The sequence below is a fragment of the Carcharhinus amblyrhynchos genome, unplaced genomic scaffold (genome assembly GCF_965287045.1).
Source record: "Carcharhinus amblyrhynchos unplaced genomic scaffold, sCarAmb.v2.hapA scaffold_52, whole genome shotgun sequence".
Lineage (NCBI taxonomy): Eukaryota > Metazoa > Chordata > Chondrichthyes > Carcharhiniformes > Carcharhinidae > Carcharhinus > Carcharhinus amblyrhynchos.
Window position 1 is genome coordinate 273,591 of NW_027649793.1, and position 20,000 is coordinate 293,590.

Genomic DNA, 20,000 nt, shown 5'->3' on the forward strand with positions numbered 1-20,000 from the left:
CTGGATCTGGATCTGACTCCGAGTTTCACCAGGGTGGTTTCAATCGGCAGCGAGTTCAGACAGAAGAGGAATGTAATGGAATCTCGATCCCGCTCATCTCTCCCTCCTTTCTCCCTCAAGCTCTCCCCCTTTCCACTGTCAACATTCCCGTGAGCCCAACCCCACCTCACCACCCCCGCTAGCCCCCTCCCCACCCCGCGACAGGGCTCAATGATTCCCCGCCGTTATCCTTTAGACCGCGCGAGTTTTTATCTCCAGTGTGAAAGTGGTGAGGACATGGCCCGCTCTGGAATAATAATTCCCTGAGTGCTGCAGTGAATGTCACCGGGAAATAGCTGAACTGAGGACGTGCGGCAGTAACACCGAAACTGAAAGCGGTTTGAATCAGGAAGTGCTGAGTGTGAACATGGCTTCCAGACAACAGCTCCAGAGTTGGACCGAGGAGGCAATTTGTCCCATTTGTCTCGATTTCTTCACTGATCCGGTAATACTGGATTGTGGACACAACTTCTGCCGCTCCTGTATCACCCAGAGTTGGGAAAAGAAGGAGATAAACTCCTGCCCGGAATGTAGAGAGGAGTTTCCAGAAAAAAACCTCAGGGTAAATCGGGCCTTAGCGAATCTGGCCGAGAAAGCTCGACAATTAAAGCTGAATCCGAAAGAGAAGGAAAGTAAACTTCACTGTGAGAAACATCAGGAAGAACTGAAGCTGTTTTGTGAAACTGACAAGAAATTGATCTGTTACACTTGTAGAGATTCGCGGGATCACAAATCCCACAACTTCCTGCCCATTGATGAAGCTGTTGAAATCTACAAGGTAAATGGAAATATTTTATAAGATGATAATTTTTATCACATTTTGAACATCCAGCACTTTCATTCTGTGATTTTTTTTTCTCCCAATCCCAGGATCAGCTGAAATCTTCCTTAGACTCTCTCACAGAGAAGAAATTGGCTGTTCTAGAAACAGAACAGAAACAGAAATGGAAAATTTCTGAAGTTAGGGTAAGGTCTCCCTGTGCTGATTTTCTGGGATCTCAGTTCGTTTTGTTCCCTTTATCGCGGGACATTAATTGTGTCTCACATTTCATTGGGTAGGAACAGTCGAGCAGTCTGCAGACCCACATCACATCCGAGTTCACTAAAATGCACCAGATTCTCACTGAGAAAGAGCAGCGATTACTCAGAGAGCTCAGGGAAGAAGAGGAAAGGATTCTAGAACCAATGGAGAGAAACCTTCGAGAGATTCAGGAGAATTTAAATTCTATTGAGGAGAAACTCTCAAAGTTGCAGAAACAGATGGAGCAAAAAGACGATCTGATATTTCTGAAGGTGAGGGAATATATTGTGGCTCAGTTCAGGGAAACTTCACACAGTCACGAAATAACTTATGGTAACTGTGAAATTAATATAGAATTTACTGAAAATACTAACCAAATTAAACAGAATTTTGTGTCCCTTCCTGAACTGTTCTCCTGCTGTCTCTGAACTAATGGCTCCCTCACTGTCTGCAGATTCCTGGGAATATCTGAAACCTTCTGAGAATGAGTCTTGATCTTCACACTTGCCTTGTGATTACTTCTGTGTTTCCCGAGTTCAATTTTCTCCTGGAACTCCCATTGTAATCCAGTTCCAGTTCCATGTTGTGAGTGTATGGGTGTGTCTGGTATGGTGTGTGAGAGTCACTATGTCTGTGAGCGGGGCTGATGTTCAATTCCAGTTCATTTGACTCTCCACAATCTTCCTTCCAAAATGCATCACTTTACATTTCCGTATGAAATCTCATCTGCTCTGAGTCTCCTCATTTCACCAGCCTGTCTAACTGCTCCTGAAATCTGTTACTGTCACCCTCACTGTTCCTGATTCATTTCTTTCAGGAGGAAGCTTGTCGGGAGAAAAGGTAGGACATGTTCTTTACTGAAATCCACTGTTTATTAAAATAAAATGTCATTTTCGTTTATTTATTGGTTGTTGTCACAACATTAAATGACCTGTCATTGGGCCATGGAAATTCAGTGTGTAGTTCACGGACCAGATTTTTAAAAAACTGCCTTTATTACAATGATTTTACATAACTGCTACAATATTGTAATAAATAACCGGGAAGTGTAATTAATACAATCTGGTTCCCAGGCCGGAAGTGATCGCTTGCCCGATGTTGGCTGTTAGTGTCTGTGACCTTCCCACTGACCCTGAGAGAACCGCAGAGTCCATGTTTCCAAGGAGTGGGTCACCCATGTCCCTGCATGGAGCCTGACCAACCCGAGAAGGTCTCACATTAAAGGGGGAACCGATTCTATTTTTATCCTAAATACAAACTGGCTCTGTGCCCTTAACAACCACAGTAGTAAAGACCTGTATTCATATAGCACCTTTATTGTAAGTTAATATCATAAAGAGTTTCACAGGAGCGTTATAAACTAAACTGACACAGAGCCAAATAAGGAAATATTAATCCGGATGACAGAGGTGGATTTCAGAAGGACAAAAGAGAAACAGAGAGAGAGGATCAGGGAGGGAATTCCAGAGCTCAGGATCTCGGCAGCTCAATGTCCAGCTCTCAATGGGGGAATGACCAAAATCAGAGATGTTCAAGGTGTTGGAAGTAGAGGAGAACAGGATTCTGGGAGAGTTGTGGGGCCCAGGGATTGCAGAATTGGATATTCAGCTTTGGGATGTTTTCAGCCTTTGTCTTTGTTCTACAAACTTTGTCTATAATACACCAAGTGGACAGGCGGGCAGGCTAAATGTTCATCACTTCCTGCAGTGTGTGATGGCTGTTATCAGATTTTGAACCTTTTTCAGGGCATCGCTGTTTCCATTCTCTGCCTTAGAATTTATAAATTATCCATTTTTTAATTTAAAAAAAACAAGAGTATCATTTCACTTTGGATATTTTCTTTCTTTTTTTAACATTTACAGGATTAGTGATGGTGAGCGTGCACTCTCAGTATTTGATGCCGCCCTGTCTATCAGGAAGTTCAAATACCTTTCTCAGTGCACAGCGTGGAGAGAAATGATGAAACCCACTATTCCCGGTAAAGCTCTTATATTTCCTGATTACCAATACAGTTGTGAAGAAACTAAACAGACTTTAAGATCCCAGATTCACATTTCCACTTGTTAATCCCTCGAGTCTCCCGTACTCATATTTATCTTTCTGTGGGTTCCCCTGGTTAAGTGTCTGAACACAGTAAGAAGTCTCACAACACCAGGTTAACGTCCAACAAGTTTATTTGGTAGCAAAAGCCACTAGCTTTCAGAGCGCTCCTCCTTCATCAGGTGAGTGAGATTTAAGTTCACAAACAGGGCATAAAAAGATACAAACTCAATTTACAAAATACTGGTTGGAATGCAAGTCTTAACAAGTAATCAATTTTTAAAGTTACAGACAATGTGAGTGGAGAAAGGGTAAAGCGCAAGTTAAAGAGATGTTTATTGTCTCCAGCCAGGACAGTTAGTGAGATTTTGCATGCCCAGACAAGTTGTGGCAGTTACAGATAGTGTGACATAAATCCAAGATCCCGATTGAGGCCATCCTCATGTGTGTGGAACTTGGCTATCAGTCTCTGCTCAGCGACTCTGCGTTGTCGTGTGTCATGAAGGCTGCCTTGGAGAACGCTTACCCGAAGATCAGAGGCCGAATGCCCGTGACCACTGAAGTGTTCCCCAACAGGAAGAGAACACTCTTGCCCGGTGATTGTCGAGCGATGTTCATTCATCCGTTGTTGTAGCATCTGCATGGTCTCCCCAATGTACCATGCCTCAAGACATCCTTTCCTGCAGCATATCAGGTAGACAACATTGGCTGAGTTGCAAGTGTACTTGGGGGATGGTGTTTTCACGTGAGATGATGGCATCCGTGTCGATGATCCAGTCCGTCTTGCAGAGGTTGCTTTGGCAGGGTTGTGTGCTGTCGAGGTCACTGTTCTCCTGAAGGCTGGGTAGTTTGCTGCGCACAATGATCTGTTTGAGGTTGTGTGGTTGTTTGTACGCAAAAAGTGGGGGTGTGAGGGTGGCCTTGGTGAGATGTTCGTCTTCATCAATGACATGTTGAAAGCTCCGGAAAAGATGTCATTGCTTCTCCACTCTGGCGAAGTACTGGTCAATGAAGGGCGCTCTGTCCACCGTGTCCAAAGTCTGAAGTGTCTGAAGCCATCAGCACTGTATGTCAAAGAAGTGAAGGGATCTGTATAACCAGAGGAATAGAGCACCAATCTCAGGATGTGAAATAGAATTGCTCTAGGATTTCGGACTGGTCTCTTTGATATTCTGGGAAATTTTTTTAAATCATCATTTATCAGGAAGGCATACAGACATTCGAGAACAAGTAATGAGCTGTAGATAATCTGTTTGGTGGAATTGGATGACCCAGCAGTGCTGACAGCAAACTATATGCCACATCCAGCTTCATGATGAGAATGGTAAAAGACCCCAAGCTGCACAATGCTTTTAGCAGCTCAGTTGACAGGGTGCTGCACAGATACATCTAATCAAGGCCAGGCAGATCCGCCTGTTCCAGCATAGAATTCCTGTTTCATCCTGAGTTTTCACAGTCAGATTGAGTGCTCTCCAGCAGGTATAGAGTTTATGTTTTATTTATACAGAGCATTGGTGAGAGCAGAACATGAGCACTGTTTAAAAGAAAACACCAATTGATTCCTACTCCCGTGTTTTCTGTCCATTTATCTGTTATTATTCCATCAAATTTCTAGTGCACAAAGTTGTTCACTAATCTCTTGTGTGGTCTTAATTGAAAACTTACTGAAAATCTAAATACTCTACATCCATCAGCTTTAGTTCCACTATTCTGCTAATTGCATTTTGCACAGTGGCACAGTGGTTAGCACTGCTGACTCACAGCACCAAGGACCCGGGTTTAATTTTGCACTGGATTCCCTTTCATGGGTCAATCTTGACTGTGCCCAAACTTACCATTATTTTTTACCACATTCTTTGTTAAGGATTCTTGCATTTTCTCTCCTACTGATGTCAGTAATCAATCTGTCATTGCCCATATTCTCTCCCCTTCCTCTGTGACCCTTGCTCAATAAAAGTATCTCAGACTTAAAATATGAACATAAGAACATAAGAACATAAGAAATAGGAGCAGGAGTAGGCCATCTGGCCCTTCGAGCCTGCCCCGCCATTCAATAAGATCATGGCTGATCTGTCGTGGCTCAGTTCCACTTTCCCACCCTCTCCCCATAACCCTTAATCCCCTCTCTTATCAAGAACCCATCAACCCGCTTCTTAAAAATATTTAGCGAGGTAGCCTCCACCACTTCAACGGGCAGAGAATTCCAGAGATTCACCACCCTTTGAGTGAAGAAGTTCCTCCTCAACTCCGTTCTAAACCGCCCCCCCTTTATCTTGAGGCTGTGCTCCCTAGTCCTACTGTCTTTTTTGAGCGGGAAGAGTCTCTCCACCTCTATCCTATCCATCCCATTCATCATCTTATATGTCTCAATGAGATCTCCCCTCATTCTTCTAAACTCTAACGAGTACAAGCCTAGTTTATTCAGCCTCTCCTCATAGCTCAACCCCCTCAACTCCGGTATCAGCCTAATAAACCTCCTCTGCACTCCCTCCAAGGCCAAAACATCCTTGCGCAGGTGCGGCGCCCAAAACTGCACACAGTACTCCAGCTGCGGCCTCACCAATGCCCTATACAGCTGCAGCAAGACCTCCCTACTTTTATATTCAATCCCCCTCGCTATGAAGGCCAGCATCCCATTCGCCTTCCTGACCACCTGGTGGCACGGTAGCACAGTGGTTAGCATCGCTGCCTCACAGCGGCAGGGACCCAGGTTCAATTCTGGCCACAGGTCACTATCTGTGCGGTATTTGCACATTCTGCCTGTGTCTGTGTGGATTTCCTCTGGGAGCTGTGGTTTCCCCCCGCACTCCAAAGATGTGCAAGTTAGGTGGATTGGCCGTGTTAAATTGCCCCTTAGTATCATGGAGATTAACAGGCTAAATAAGTAGGGTTACAGGGATAGTTGTTGATGCAGACTTGATGGGCCAAATGGCTTCCTTCTGCACTGTAAGGATTAAAATTAATAATTGAACCAGCATCCACCACTTTTTGAGGAAAAGGGTTCCAAACATTCCCCTCTCTCTACATATAGAGTTGTTTTCTAACATCTCTCCTGAACAACTTGGTTCCAACTTTTAGATTAAGGCCCCTGGTTCTAGGCCTTCAACTAGTGGAAATAGTTTATTCTTATCCACCCTGACCTTCCCTGTGAATATTTTGTAGACTTCTATTAAATCACCCCTCAACATTCTGAATGCAAGAAAATAAAGGCCAAATTTTTCTAATCTCTCCTCGTAACTAAACCCTTGAAGCCGAGGTATCATTCTTGTAAATCTGCTTGGAACTTCCTCCATGGTCAAATCATCCTTCTTAAGATATGATGTCCATACTCCCAGTGAGGTCTAACTCAGGTTTTAGACAACTGAAGGGGAAACCTTTGACAAACTTGCTTGAGTTCTTCAAAAATGTAACAAGCAAAGTGGATACTGATGATCCTGTAGATGTAGTATAACTGGAGTTCCAGAATGTATTTGATAAGGTGCCACACAAATGGTTCGTTCATCATGGGATGAGGGATAATTTATTATTTTTGATAGAACATTGGCAAACAAGCAGATAGCAGAAAGTCAGGATAAATGGGTGCTTTTTGAGTTGGCTAGGTGTAAGTATTGGGGTGCCAAAGGGTTCAGCCCTCGGACCCCAACTCTTTATAATCTACATTAATCACTGCATACAGGGAATAGTGGATACTACAGCCAAACTTTCAGATGACACTAAAATAGATGGGAAAGTAAGTTGTGATAACAAAAGAAGAAATTTATAAATGGGTAAGGAGAGTTTAAGTGAATAGGACAAAATTTGGCAGATGAGATGAAAGTGAATAAGTGTGAGGTTATCCATTTTGATAGGAAAAATACAAAAGCAAATGATTAGCGACCTGGGTGTCCTCATGCACAAATGGCAAAAAAACTCGGATGAAGGTATAGCAGGTAATAAGGAAAGCAAATGGAATCTTCATATTTATTGTTAAAGGTATAGAACATAACAGTAGTGAAATGTTATTGCGATTGTGTAAAGCATTTGTGAGACTGCACTTGTGTACAGTTTTCGTGCCCTTTCTTGAGGAGGGATGGAATTGCATTGGAGCTGGTTCAGAGAAGGTTCACTAGCTTGATTCTGGAGATGAAGGGTTTGTCTTATGAAGAGAGGTTAGCCAGTGTAGGCCGATTCTCTCTGGAGCTGAGAAAAATGTGAGGAGGTATAATTGAGGTATACAAGATGTTATGGGGCATGGTCAAAGCAGATTCAGAGCAGATGTTTCCTCTTGCGGGGCGATTTAAACCAAAAGCTGACAGTTTTAAGATATGGGGTGGCAGATTTAAAACACAAACGAGGAGAAATTATGGGGGCGATTCTCCCATTGCAATGTGCTCGTTTTTTGGTGGGTTGGGTTGGGAGATGCATGAGTCAAACTTTTCCCAGGTTCCCCAGAGTGTTTACGACCCGCGCGCATCCCCTAACCGGGAAAAAATGGGCTGCCGGGAGAGCACGGAAAACTGTCCAACCACTGATTTCCATCACTTACCATACTTCGGAATGCCATTATCGGGATCAACATGACAATCTCCACCCAGGTTAGCGTCTCCCACCTCTTTGGTCTGATGTCACTTTGACACAAATCAGAGTAGATATATAAAAGACTCAACCTGGTGTGGCAGCCTTGAACTGGCGTCAGGAGGTAAGCGCAGTGTGCAGAGTGCGAGGGACGTTGTAGGCAGGCCCTGGAGATGCTTGGTGGGCTTCTTCCTGCTGCCTTCAGATGTTGGCCTGTGATATCTGGGTTGCGGGCAGGGGTGCTTCTATTTTCTCAGGGTGAGGGTCCCTGAAGGAATCCTGCTCAGCCTTTCCCTCCAGAGCACTGTGCTGTGGCATTGTCTTGCTGTGGGCTATGGTCAGGGGTTACACTGAGTGTTGGGAGAGGAGTGCACCATGTGCTGACTGAGGCCTAACCAGATGAAGCATTTACTGCTCCAGGCTGGTGTGCCGAGGTTCAGACATGGACTGCAAAGAATATGCTGTCACTGGGCACACATCTGCTAATGATTTGCTGTCTGTCCCGGCCCTTTACTGTTTGTAATATATATAAATGATTTGGAAGAAAATGTAACTGGTTTGATTAGTAAGTTTACAGACAACACAAAAGTTAGTGGATTTGCAGATATCGATGAGGACCATCAGAGGATACATCAGGATATAGATCAGTTGGAGACTTGGACAGAGATGGCAGGTGGTGTTTAATCTGGAGAAAGGAGAGGTCATGCATTTCAGAAGGTCTAATCCAGACAGTAAACATACACTAAATGGCAGATCCCTTCAGAGTATTGATAGGCAAAGGGATCTGGGTGTACAGGTACACAGGTCACTAAAAGTGGCAATGCAGATGGAGAAGATAGTCAAGAAGGCATAAGGCATGCTTGCCTTCATCGGCCGGGAGATGAGTTTAAAAATTGGCAAGTCATGTTGCAGCTTTATAGAAGCTGAGTGAGGCTGCACAACGAATATAGTGTTCTGGTCGCCACACTACCAAAAGGATGCGGAGGCTTTGGAGAGAGCACAGAAAAGATTTACCATGATGTTGCCTGGTATGAGGGCATTAGCTATGAGGAGAGGTTGGAGAAACTTGGTTTGTTCTCACTGGAACGACAGAGGTTGAGGGGCGACTGATAAAAGTTTATAAGATTATGAGAGGCATGGACAGAACTTTTTCCCAGGATGGAAGAATCAATTACCAGGGGGCACATGTTTAAGGTGCAAGGTTTAAACAAGATGTATGAAGCAGATTTTTTTTATGCAGAGTAGTGGAACTTGTTGCTGGGGGAGGTACTGGAAGCAGATATAGTAGTGACTTTTAAAGGGCGTCTTGATAAATACACGAATAGGATGGGAAAAGGGGGATATTGTCCCCAGAAGGGTACGGGATTTTAGTTCAGTCGGACAGCATGGCTGGTGCAGGCTTGGAGGGCCAAAGGGCCTGTTCCTGTGCTGTAATTTTTTTAGTTCTTTGAAAGGGTTCCACTCCCTAAATGTGCAGATCATACGTGACCATCGAATGGGGACCATGCAGGTCGATGCATGCCATCCAGGGAGTGTCCATGACAGTTTTGTGCTCAGGCAGTCGGACATCCCCGGCCTCTTTGAAGACCGGCCCAGGCTACCAGGATGGCTACTGAGTGACAAAGGTTACCCACTGAGGTCACGGCTGATGACACCTGTGCGGAGGCCCGAGACCGAGGTGGAGACCTGCTACAACGAGACCCATGCAGCACCCATGTAGAGCGGTGCATCATCCTGCTGAAAATGCGGTGCTGCTGTTTGGACCACTCTCGGGGGGTCTCCAGTTTGACCCTGTGTGTGCCTCACACATTATAATTATCTGCTGTGTGCTGCAAAACGTCACCCAGCAGCATCGAGACCAGCTGGAGCAGGAGGAGGAAGAGGAGGAGGATGAGGGGCAAGGGGGCGAAGTGGTCGTCCCACCATATGAGGAGACAGAGGATAGAGGATGGAGGCGATAGCAGGTGCCCGGCCGGGAAGGGCAGCGAGGGACGCCTTGATTACAGCCCGCTTCACCGAGCTGGTGCTGTGCAGTGAGGGGGCTGCAACCACCACACTCCAGGAGCAATTGCAGCTGCTATTCCCCCTCCAAACAGACCTGGGCCCTCAAACCGCCACATCACCCTTCCACAGCCTCTGTCAACCCACCACCATATACCCCCCAGAAAGATCCAAACCTGTTAATGTGCCTGGGCTGGCAGTGGTTGTGTGTCTTGGTTGAAAGCTGGAGGATGATGACCTCTCGCTGTTGTGCACACTGGGATCCTGCCCCTGGGGCCACTCAAGCCTGATCCCTAACCTCTACTCTGAATGCACGCTGCCACCCTGGCCCAAGTAGCTGTAAGGGTTGGGGAGACATGTTTGTTGGGCAATTGGGGAATGGGGGTGGTGGAGGGGCTCACTGGCACTAAGAGTCTGGTGGGTGTTGGAGAAGGTAGGACAGGCACTCTCTGACATGTGGCTGAGTCTCCAAGCACCTCTATGCAAGGGAATGGGGACAACTCTGCACTTTGAGGTGGGGTGGGGCGGGGAGGTCTGGAATTAGAGACACATTAGTCACAGCTGTGAAGTGCAAATAAAAGTTTATTGTGTTCTTAACGTTTGTGATCAATAAACCCTGACTACTGATAACCTTCACCCATGTTCTCTTAGTGAACTAGAACTTTCTAACTTCCTGTGGTCTACTGCTGCTTCTATGTGCGACCCCAGGATGCACACCAGAGGTGGAGGTATCCAGCAATGATGCACACCCCGTTGCCTGTGATGCCCTTGGCGGGTGTCCTCCGGGTGGCCGGGACCTGGAGGGCCCCAGCTGACTAGCCGCTGGCACTATTTTGGTGCCACCCTGTTCTTCTAGCTGGCCCTGAGATGCCCCTGTATGCGGAAGCGGGGGGGAATCAGAAGGTCTCGGGACGTCTGGGATCACTTGGGCGGAAGGCCCCGGCATGGGCCCAGCCCTTCATCCTCACTTGTGGGGCCCAGAGGGCCCAGGGACACTCCATGGGATGTCAGAGTAGCTGGACTGAGCTCCAGGAACTCCGCTATCACCTGGCCATGCCAGTCCTGGAGGCTCAGATGCGTCTCCCCATGATCTGTGATCTCTCAGTTCTGGCCCTCTGAGACTGGGCCAAGCTCTGGAGCCCCTCCACTGCAGCATTCTGTGAGCAAGCCAGGCTCTGGAGCCCCTCAGCAGTAGCCCTCTGACGCTGGGCTAAGTTATCGAGCCTCACAGGCACGGCCAACTGTGTCTCCAGAATGCCAGTGAGAGTCCCAGCCATGGCCAACAGTTTCCCAACACCCATGGCTAAGAAAGGCTGTGCCTCCTGGATGGCGTCAACACCCTTGCTCGTATCCTGCTGTGTCTCCAGGATGTCCTGGACCCTGTCACTCATGAGGACAGACCCCTGGGTCAGACTTTCCACTGTGGTTGCAACCCTTGCAATGTTGGTCTGGTTCACACACTGTGTCAGCACCACCTCTTGCAGCAGCGCTCTGTTGGACTCCCCTAAACAGCCTTGCAGTCACAGCATGGTTGCTGACAGCCCCTCCACAACCCTTCGTGTTTCCTGATGCATCACCACCAGCCTTGGCCCCATGGCTCGGCATCTGGCTTGAGGACAGCTGAATCCTCGCCTCTGGCTGACCGCTATGTGCCCGAGCCCTAGGATGTGCATCAGTGTCTGTGATGTGCTCACCAGATAGTGACCCAGAGGCCTCAACACTAAAGCTACCCACTGTGGTGATAGTCTCTGTATTCGTGGGTTGTGTGGTCGATGCCGGTGCCGTTTCAGTGGTGCTGTCCTCAGAAGATTCTTCAAAGTCTCCCTCCAAGGTGTTGTCCAGGGGGATCGTGGGCAGTTTGCTCCAGAACAGCGGAAGCGGGGGTGGTGGTGGGATCACCAATACACAAAGGGCCAGGTTCCCCTGGGTCCAAAACTGCAAAACAAAACACACATTAGGGGAAGGGAGGTCAAACATTCTAAACAGCATCACACTTATTTCAAAGAGGACTTACGTTGAGGGCTATGCTTATGCTCACTTGCAAACTGGATGCCGACCTGGCTGTCCGTCAGCATTCTGGATGAACTATCTCCCCCTGCCAACTCCACGGTACGCTCTTCAACGCTGGTCAGCTGCTGCAGGTCAGGCACACCATCGCCAGTCTGTGCCCTCACGTGGCAGTTATGCTTTTCTGCTGTAGGAGGTTAAGGTGTCTCGCAAGCATTAATATATTCAAATGCATGGTGTGTAATGTGTGCCTGTGTCTCGGGAGTTTTGTGCTGGCAGTTGAGGGGAAAAGGGTCACCACTGAAGGGTGCTCATTGAGGGATGAGGGGAAGGGGTTAGATTCTGTTCTGGGGGAAGGGGGCCTTGTTGAATGCTTGCACAGGGTTTGAGATCTGTGCCAAGAAAGTGCGGAGTTCCAAGTGGGATGCTCACTCACCCTTGCTGCTCAAAGAAGGTTGTACAGTTTTTTCTGCCCCTGCCGGCCAGAGCACAGTGTCAGGCTCCAGGCATTCACCACTTCTGCCACCTCCTCCCACAATGCCATGGTCACTGCACCCCTTGGACGAGGCGCCTGGCTGGGGAAGAGCGACTGAATTCTCTCCTCCATGGCATCAAGCAGGCGCTCTTGGTCGGCCTCAGTGAATCTTGGGGCTGATTTCCTCAAGTATATCTTTGTGGTGTGATTAGTTGTGTGTCCATTCCTGCAGTTTATATACAGCTCTGGGGGGGTGGAGGTTGCAGGGACTTTGGCCAGTCAAGGGACAGTTGGCAACAAATCCTTGTGAGAAATTTTGAAGGCTGCTTTCAATTGAATGTTATGCATCCCTCGGGGTGCTGATTGACTGCCATTCAATAAGCCGCTGTGTCCTGGGGGAGGTGCAATACTCAGAGCTCCGAATTAATAAGCTGCTGTGTTCAGGGCAGGTGCAATACTGAGGACTCCCATTCAAGAGAGGGAATGCTCGCAAGCTGGGGTTGTGTATGGTAGCACAATGCAAGTTCTCTGCAGGGCAGCAGTGAGGTCAGCATGTTCAAGGGGTGGGGTATCCACATTATCCAGATCCGTGGGGCATGGGGTGAGTAGGTAGCAATGTCAGTGCGAGGGGAGGGGTGGGGGGGCAGGGTGTGCAGTGATGTCTGAACAGCGGGGGTGGGGGGGGTATCGATGTCTGTAAGGAAGGGGCAGCAATGTCTGTGTGGTGGGGGAGGGATGTCTCTCTGGGGGTGGGGGAGGTGGTGCAGCGAAGTCAGTAGCGGGTGGGGTTGCCAATGATAAGGCCGGTGATGTCTGTATGGAGATTGTCTCTGCGGGGGAACTGGTTTGGGGGCCACCGATGAGGCCAGCAATATCTGTGGGGGTGGGAGGGTGTTGTGGGGAGCAGCAGTGTTTGTACGGGGGCTGTGGGGGCAAGCAATGTCTGAGGGGGTTGGAGGGCAGTGCTGGGAGATCTTTTCAGTGATCTCCCAGAGATGTGCATGTGCACAGATTCCCGCTGATCCGACAGATTTCAGGCTGTTTGGTGTGAGTATGCTGTGCCCCACAGCATTTAATGATATTCATCGTTGTGATCCCTGCAATGCACTGAGTGTGGGAGATTCGGGTCTGAAGTTGCACTGAACAGACAGTTGTGGTTTAAACCAGTTTTCTCACCAATTCCCTCACAGACATCGCAGGCCTCATCGCTGACCCCTGAAACCATCCCACAGACATGATTGGGACAGATTTTTAATTAGTTTGGCATTGAAGGGGCAGGAAAGTGGAGTTGAGGCTGAGACAAGATTAACCAGGATTGTATTAAATGGCGGAGCAGGTTCGAGAGGCTAAATTGCCTACTCCTGCTCCTAATTCTTATGATTTATACTCTTAGTAAATAACAGGGATTTCAAATTAGATCCAAGAACTAAAACATGATTGGTCTTATTCTGGACACTATCAAATATTAAGGTTTCATCCAAGATCGTAACAAATTTAGGGTTTGGTCTGGTCTGGTATTGTACCAAGAGAAAATGCAGAATTCTGGGTACAGAGGGAGCTGGATGTCCTGGTGCATAAATCGTAAAAAGTTAGTCTGCAGGTCCAGCAAGTAATTAGGAATATAAATAGGACGTTAGTATCTATTGCAAAGATACCCAGGTATAAAAATATGCAATTGTTCCTGCAGGGGCACAGGACCTTAGTGAGACCATATCTGGAGTAATGAGTACTATTTCTATCCCCTTCTAAGATCATGAGACCATAAGATATGGGAACAGATGGAGGCCATTTGGCCTATCAAGTCTGCTCTGCCATTTAATGTTACCATAACTGATCAAACAGAGGCGTTTTCTCCTCACCTATGTCTTAAATGGGTGACCCCTTACTCTGAGATTATGCCCTCTTATCCTAGACTCTGCCACAAGGGGAAACAATGCCTTAGTGTCTGTCCTGTCAAGCCTGCAGAGAATTATATACGTCTGAATAAAGTCCCCTCTCAATCTTCTAAACTCCAATGAGTACAGGTCCAATTCACTTACCCTCTCCTCATGAGAAAATGTCTCCATACCTGGAATCAATCTAGTGAACCTTCTCTGGACTGCCTCCAATGCCAGTATATCTTTCCTTGGATAAGGGGACCAGAATTGCTGTTGTCTAACTAGTGCCTTGTATAGATCGCCCTATTTTTATACTCCATTCCCTTTTAAGTAAAGATGAACATTCCACTTGTCTTTCCTAATACCTGAACTTCCATGCTAGCTTTTTGTAATCAATGCATGAGGACCCAGAAATCCCTCTGAGCTGCAGCTTTCTGCAGTCCTTCCCCATTTAAATAATATTCAGCTTCTTTATTCTTCCTCTCAATGTGCATAACTTCACATTTTCTTACATGATATTTCATCTGCCAAATGTTTGTCACACAGCAAACCTGTCTGTTTGTAGACTCTTTGGGGATGACATTACCATTGTGCCCCACCAGCTGATGGGCGGAGTGAGCTGGTAAGATTGCCAGAGAGCTGAGAAGTCAGGTTCACACCTGGTTTCTCACCTCACGCGATCTTACCGGCACCGGGCATCAGGCTCGATAAATCTTGCACCTGGAATGGATGCAAGGTTGAATGTATTCTTTAAATTTATTGTAATACTAATTTAAACAGAATAAGCAAGCCTGGGATAGAATTATCTGGGATCACTTGCCTGTGTGGCCACACTCCAGTGAGGATCATGTATTGTCCCCCATCAATCTCTCCTTCTTACCTCAGTATTTTCCACTATCTCTCTCGCTACTTCACACAATCAATCTCTCTGCCAAGCACTTACCTTTCCCTCCCACTCTCTATCCCCATTCTCCATCCACTCTCCCAGTTGGCCCCTTCCCATGCTCTTATTCATTTTCACATACATTCTCCTCCTGCCCCTCCTCTTCAAAGAACAGTAAGATCAATAGGTTACATTGGGAGAGCCATTTGAAAAGCAGGTGGGTGTGGAGGGGATGTTTCAGGAAGAGGAGAGACCGATGGAGAGGTTAAAAGAACTCTGCTCGTCCCCAGCCCAGCAACACATACTACCCCCATTCCCCACCACAGCCCCCCAGCAACTCACACTCCCCCTTACACGGTCCCCGAACAACGCACACTCCCCATACCCCCACACTACCCACATTCCATCACAGAACTCACCACCACACGCTTCCCACATTCCCCAACCCACAGACCCGCAGCAACACACAGTCCTTATACCTCCCCAGTACCCCTGCAATGCACACTCACCACATTACCCCCCTACAGCTCCCTAGCAAAACATACTCCCCACATCGCCCCCCCCCCCCGCCCCCCGGCACAACACCACCAGCAACACAGCTGTCCTCATTTTCCCCCCACTCACAAACACAAACCTAGAATGCATGCAGTCCAGGCCTGAAACAGCACTTCTTAACAAATTCTGAGGCTGCAGCACTGCCATTTCAGGGAGTTTCCAGCCCATTCCCCGCCAGCAACAGCCCTTGCTGCTGCCAGCACTAGGACCCAGATTCAGCAGTAAGACCCAAGATCAGCGCTCAGACTTGGGTCAGCGTTGAGAATCCAAAGTCGAACCCCGTGAACAGCATCAGCCTCTCACCGCACTCCAAAATGCAACCTGCACAGCATGAAACAACCTCCCCCCCACCCCCCAGCAACACAGAGCCATTTGAAACCTGAGACTCCAGCTGGAGGTTTGTTGCCTAACTCCTTCCCAGATTTTAGCTAATTCTAATTGAAGCCTGCTGCTAGAAGATGTCTAACAATATTTATTACAAAATGGTAAAGTATCCACAGTCATACACAATTACGAACATTATTTTGGTGCATGTGGTGCAAAAACACTCCAGAAACAACAGTGAAGAGATTGCAGAAAATTGATTTGTTCTCACTGGAACAACAGAGATTGACAAGTGACCTGATAGAACTCTACAAGATTATGAGGGGCATGGACAAAATGGATAGAAGCTTTTACCCAGGACAGAAGAGTCAATTACTAGGGGGGCATAGGTTTAAGGTGCGAGGGGCGAAGTTCAAAGGAGGCAAGTTTTTTTTACACAGAGGGTGGTGGGTGCTTGGAACTCATTGCCGGGGCAGGTAGTGGAAGCAGATATGATAGTGACTTTTAAGGAACATCTTGACAAATACATGAATAGGATGGGAAAAGGGATATGGTCCCTGGAAGGGCAGGTGGTTTTAGTTCAGATGGGCAGCATGGTTGGTGCAGGCTTGGAGGGCCGAAGGGCCTGTTCCTGTGCTGTCATTTTCTTTCTTTCTTCTTTATACTTACCTCCTCACATAAGAACATAAGAACATAAGAAATAGGAGCAGGAGTAGGCCGTCTAGCCCTTCGAGCCTGCCCCGCCATTCAATAAGATCATGGCTGATCTGTCGTGGCTCAGTTCCACTTTCCCACCCTCTCCCCATAACCCTTAATCCCCTCTCTTATCAAAAACCCATCAACCCGCGTCTTAAAAATATTTAGCGAGGTAGCCTCCACCACTTCAACGGGCAGAGAATTCCAGAGATTCACCACCCTTTGAGTGAAGAAGTTCCTCCTCAATTCCGTTCTAAACCGCCCCCCCCCCTTTATCTTGAGGCTGTGCCCCCTAGTCCTACTGTCTTTTTTGTGCGGGAAGAGTCTCTCCACCTCTATCCTATCCATCCCATTCATCATTTTATACGTCTCAATGAGATCTCCCCTCATTCTTCTAAACTCTAACGAGTACAAGCCTAGTTTATTCAGCCTCTCCTCATAGCTCAACCCCCTCAACTCTGGTATCAGCCTAGTAAACCTCCTCTGCACTCCCTCCAAGGCCAAAATATCTTTGCGCAGGTGCGGCGCCCAAAACTGCACACAGTACTCCAGCTGCAGCCTCACCAATGCCCTATACAGCTGCAGCAAGACCTCCCTACTTTTATATTCAATCCCCCTCACTATGAAGGCCAGCATCCCATTCGCCTTCCTGACCACCTGCTGCACCTGCAAGCTGGGTTTTTGCGACTCATGCACAAGGACCCCGAGGTCCCTCTGCACCGTCGCCTGCTGCAGTTTTTTGCCACGTAAGTAATAGTCCTTCCTACCATTATTCCTACCAAAGTGGACCACCTCACACTTGCCAACATTAAATTCCATTTGCCATTTCCTGGCCCATTTGCCCAGCCTATCTAACTCACCCTCTCTGCTCTCTGAATGCGACTGGTGTTTTCCTCACTGATTCCAACTGCAGCAAATAAGGTGGGATGATTCAGAGTGAATTTTGTTAACCACATTGTGATGAATACAAATGATGCAAATTGATGCTTCACCCATATTGTGCAGGCTCCCGATTGTGCCAACTTTTTTGGTGGTAAAATGGGAATGGGTGCAAAAATGGGCTCCATTCCAGCTAGTCATATCATGCCAGATTTTATGACATTTTTCCAGCACAAAACGGCCACAATGAGGTCGTTAAATTCTGCCCATACACTCACATCTTCATATTGTTCTCTTACAGCCTGCCACAATACCCACCACCCAGTTGCTGTCTATACACTGTATCTCAAACCTTCAGGCTCTGACTTGCCCTCTTCCTCATGTTGCTCTCATTCTCTCTCTTCACCCTCCTGCTCCCTCTGTTTGCTGCTCTGTTTTCCCTCTGACCACTTCAGTGCTCCATATCCTTCTCTTCCTCCTCCCTTTCTCTCACTTTCTCCCTTCATCCTCACATCTCCTTTCTGCTCTCTTCCCACTCCTCTCCCCTCCCTCTGTCTCCATGCACCCATCATATTCCCGCTGTTTTTCCCCTCCGGCTCACAAACCTCTCTCCTCTCTTCCTCAGTCCTCACACTCTCTCCCCTCCCCACCCGCTCTCTCTAAATCACTGACTGTGTTATTTTAACTTTCCCCCAGCTCCAGCCTCTCTGACTCTGGATCCGAACACAGCGCATCCCCAGCTCATCCTGTCTGAGGACCGGACCAGTGTGAGACTCGGAGACAAACGGCAGCCGCTCCCTGACACCCCGGAGAGGTTTGATCTCTGGGAATTTGTCCTGGGATCAGAGGGATTCACATCAGGGAGACATTACTGGGAGGTGGAGGTGGGGGAGAAGACAGAGTGGATTCTGGGAGTGGCCCGAGAGTCTGTGAAGAGGAAAGGGTTAATCTCCCTGAGACCTGAGTCCGGATTCTGGATGGTGTGGCTGATACCCGGAACTGGTTATTTTGCCCTCACCTCCCCCTCACTGACCCGCCTCACCCCGAGTGTGAATCTCCGGAAGATCGGGGTTTTCCTGGACTATGAGGGTGGACGGGTGTCATTTTACAATGCGGACAACATGTCCCATCTCCACACTTTCACCCACACTTTCACTGAGAGAATCTTTCCCTTCTTCAGACCGGGATCGAATAACGACGGGGAAAACTCGGCGCCGCTGACAATCTGCGGGATTAAAGGTCTCTAACAGATCCATCCCATAATTTCACACCGTCTCCCTGCCTCCTGCCAGCTGTAAACTGATGGAACCTGTTCATATTGTGGTTAATTTACATTGGGGGCTCCATGATTACATTTGTAAAATGATTCTTCAAACAAAACAATCTGTGAACCGCTGGAATAGAAACAGTTTTTCTCAAAGATTCCACAGTTCATCATTAAATCCAAGAAGCAGAAACTCAACATGTTGTTTGTGTCTGTCACTGAGTGAGGGAGGCGGGATTCCGGGGAACAGAGAAGTCGATTGGCCGGAGCTGCTGTCACTCCGATGGAGGAGGCGGGATTCTGTGCATTCGTGAGTGGATTGGTCAGTTCACCTGTCCATCCAAAGAAAGGGGCGGCCCTCCGGATATTCAGGGAGCTGATTGGCCTTAACGATTGTCATTCAGAGTAAGGAACGGGTTTCCTCGGACTTGGCAGCCTATTGGTCAATGCAGCTGTCATTCAAAGAGAGGTGTGGCCAGCCGCAGGGTGGGGAAGCGGATTGGCCAAGATCCCTTTCATCCAGAGTCAGGGGCGGGTTTCCTGGGAATCGGAATCCGATTGGACAGCGACCTGTCACTCAGACTGAAGGGGCAGCGTCTCGGAAAAAGATGTCAGTTGGTGGCTGTATCTGTCATTTATAGTGAGTAGTCTTACAACACCAGGTTAAAGTCCAACAGCTTTATTTGGTAGCAAACGCCACCAACTTTCGGAGTGGTGACGCACCTGACGAAGGAGCAACGCTCCGAAAACTAGTGGCTTGTGCTACCAAATAAACCTGTTGGCCTTTAACCTGGTGTTGTGAGACTTCTTATTGTGCTTACCCGAGTCCAACGCCGGCATCTCCACATCATGTGGTTAATTTGTACCGTGGGAGGCGGTCCCGGGGAATGGCGAGGTCGATTGGTCGAGGTTCCTGTCAATCACACAAGAGAAAGTCATTTCCTTGGCATCCGGAATGGGGAAAGTTCCTGTCACGAAAACTGCGGGAGGAGGGTTTGATGTATTTGGAAGGCAATTGGTGAATCCTCCTGTCTCTCTGTGCCGGAATCGTAGTTTTCCTGACGTTCTGTAAGCGGATTGGTTTAAGTGCCTGTGAGTCACAGTTGGAAGGCGGGTTTTTAACTTGTTTGGTGGTGGATTGGTCAGACCAGCTGTCATTCATAGTGAGGGGCCGGATTCCGAACAATGCAGCCATGGATTGGTCGGTGTGGCTTATTAACCTTTGAGGGAGGCGTTCCCCGGAATCTGGGAGGCGATTGGTGAGTACTGCTGTCACTCAGATACTGATGGGCGGGTTTCCCGAAAATTGGCAAGCGGATTGGCCGTCGTTCCCGTCACTCAAAGTCAAGAGGCCGGATCTCTGGGATCTGGGGAAGCTGAATGGT

The 20,000-nt window shown here is 47.9% G+C and overlaps 1 protein-coding gene across 1 annotated transcript; it reads left to right on the forward strand.

Annotated features, from left to right (window-relative positions):
- Positions 1-380: 380 nt before the first annotated feature.
- On the forward strand, positions 381-18,598 carry LOC145337562 (zinc-binding protein A33-like). The gene is made up of 6 exons (XM_080182356.1): positions 381-817; positions 910-1,005; positions 1,099-1,332; positions 1,878-1,900; positions 2,923-3,038; positions 18,048-18,598. Exons 1-6 carry the CDS (start codon positions 407-409, stop codon positions 18,596-18,598), a joined length of 1,431 nt encoding a protein of 476 aa, XP_080038482.1. The 5' UTR covers positions 381-406.
- The last annotated feature ends 1,402 nt before the right edge of the window (positions 18,599-20,000 follow it).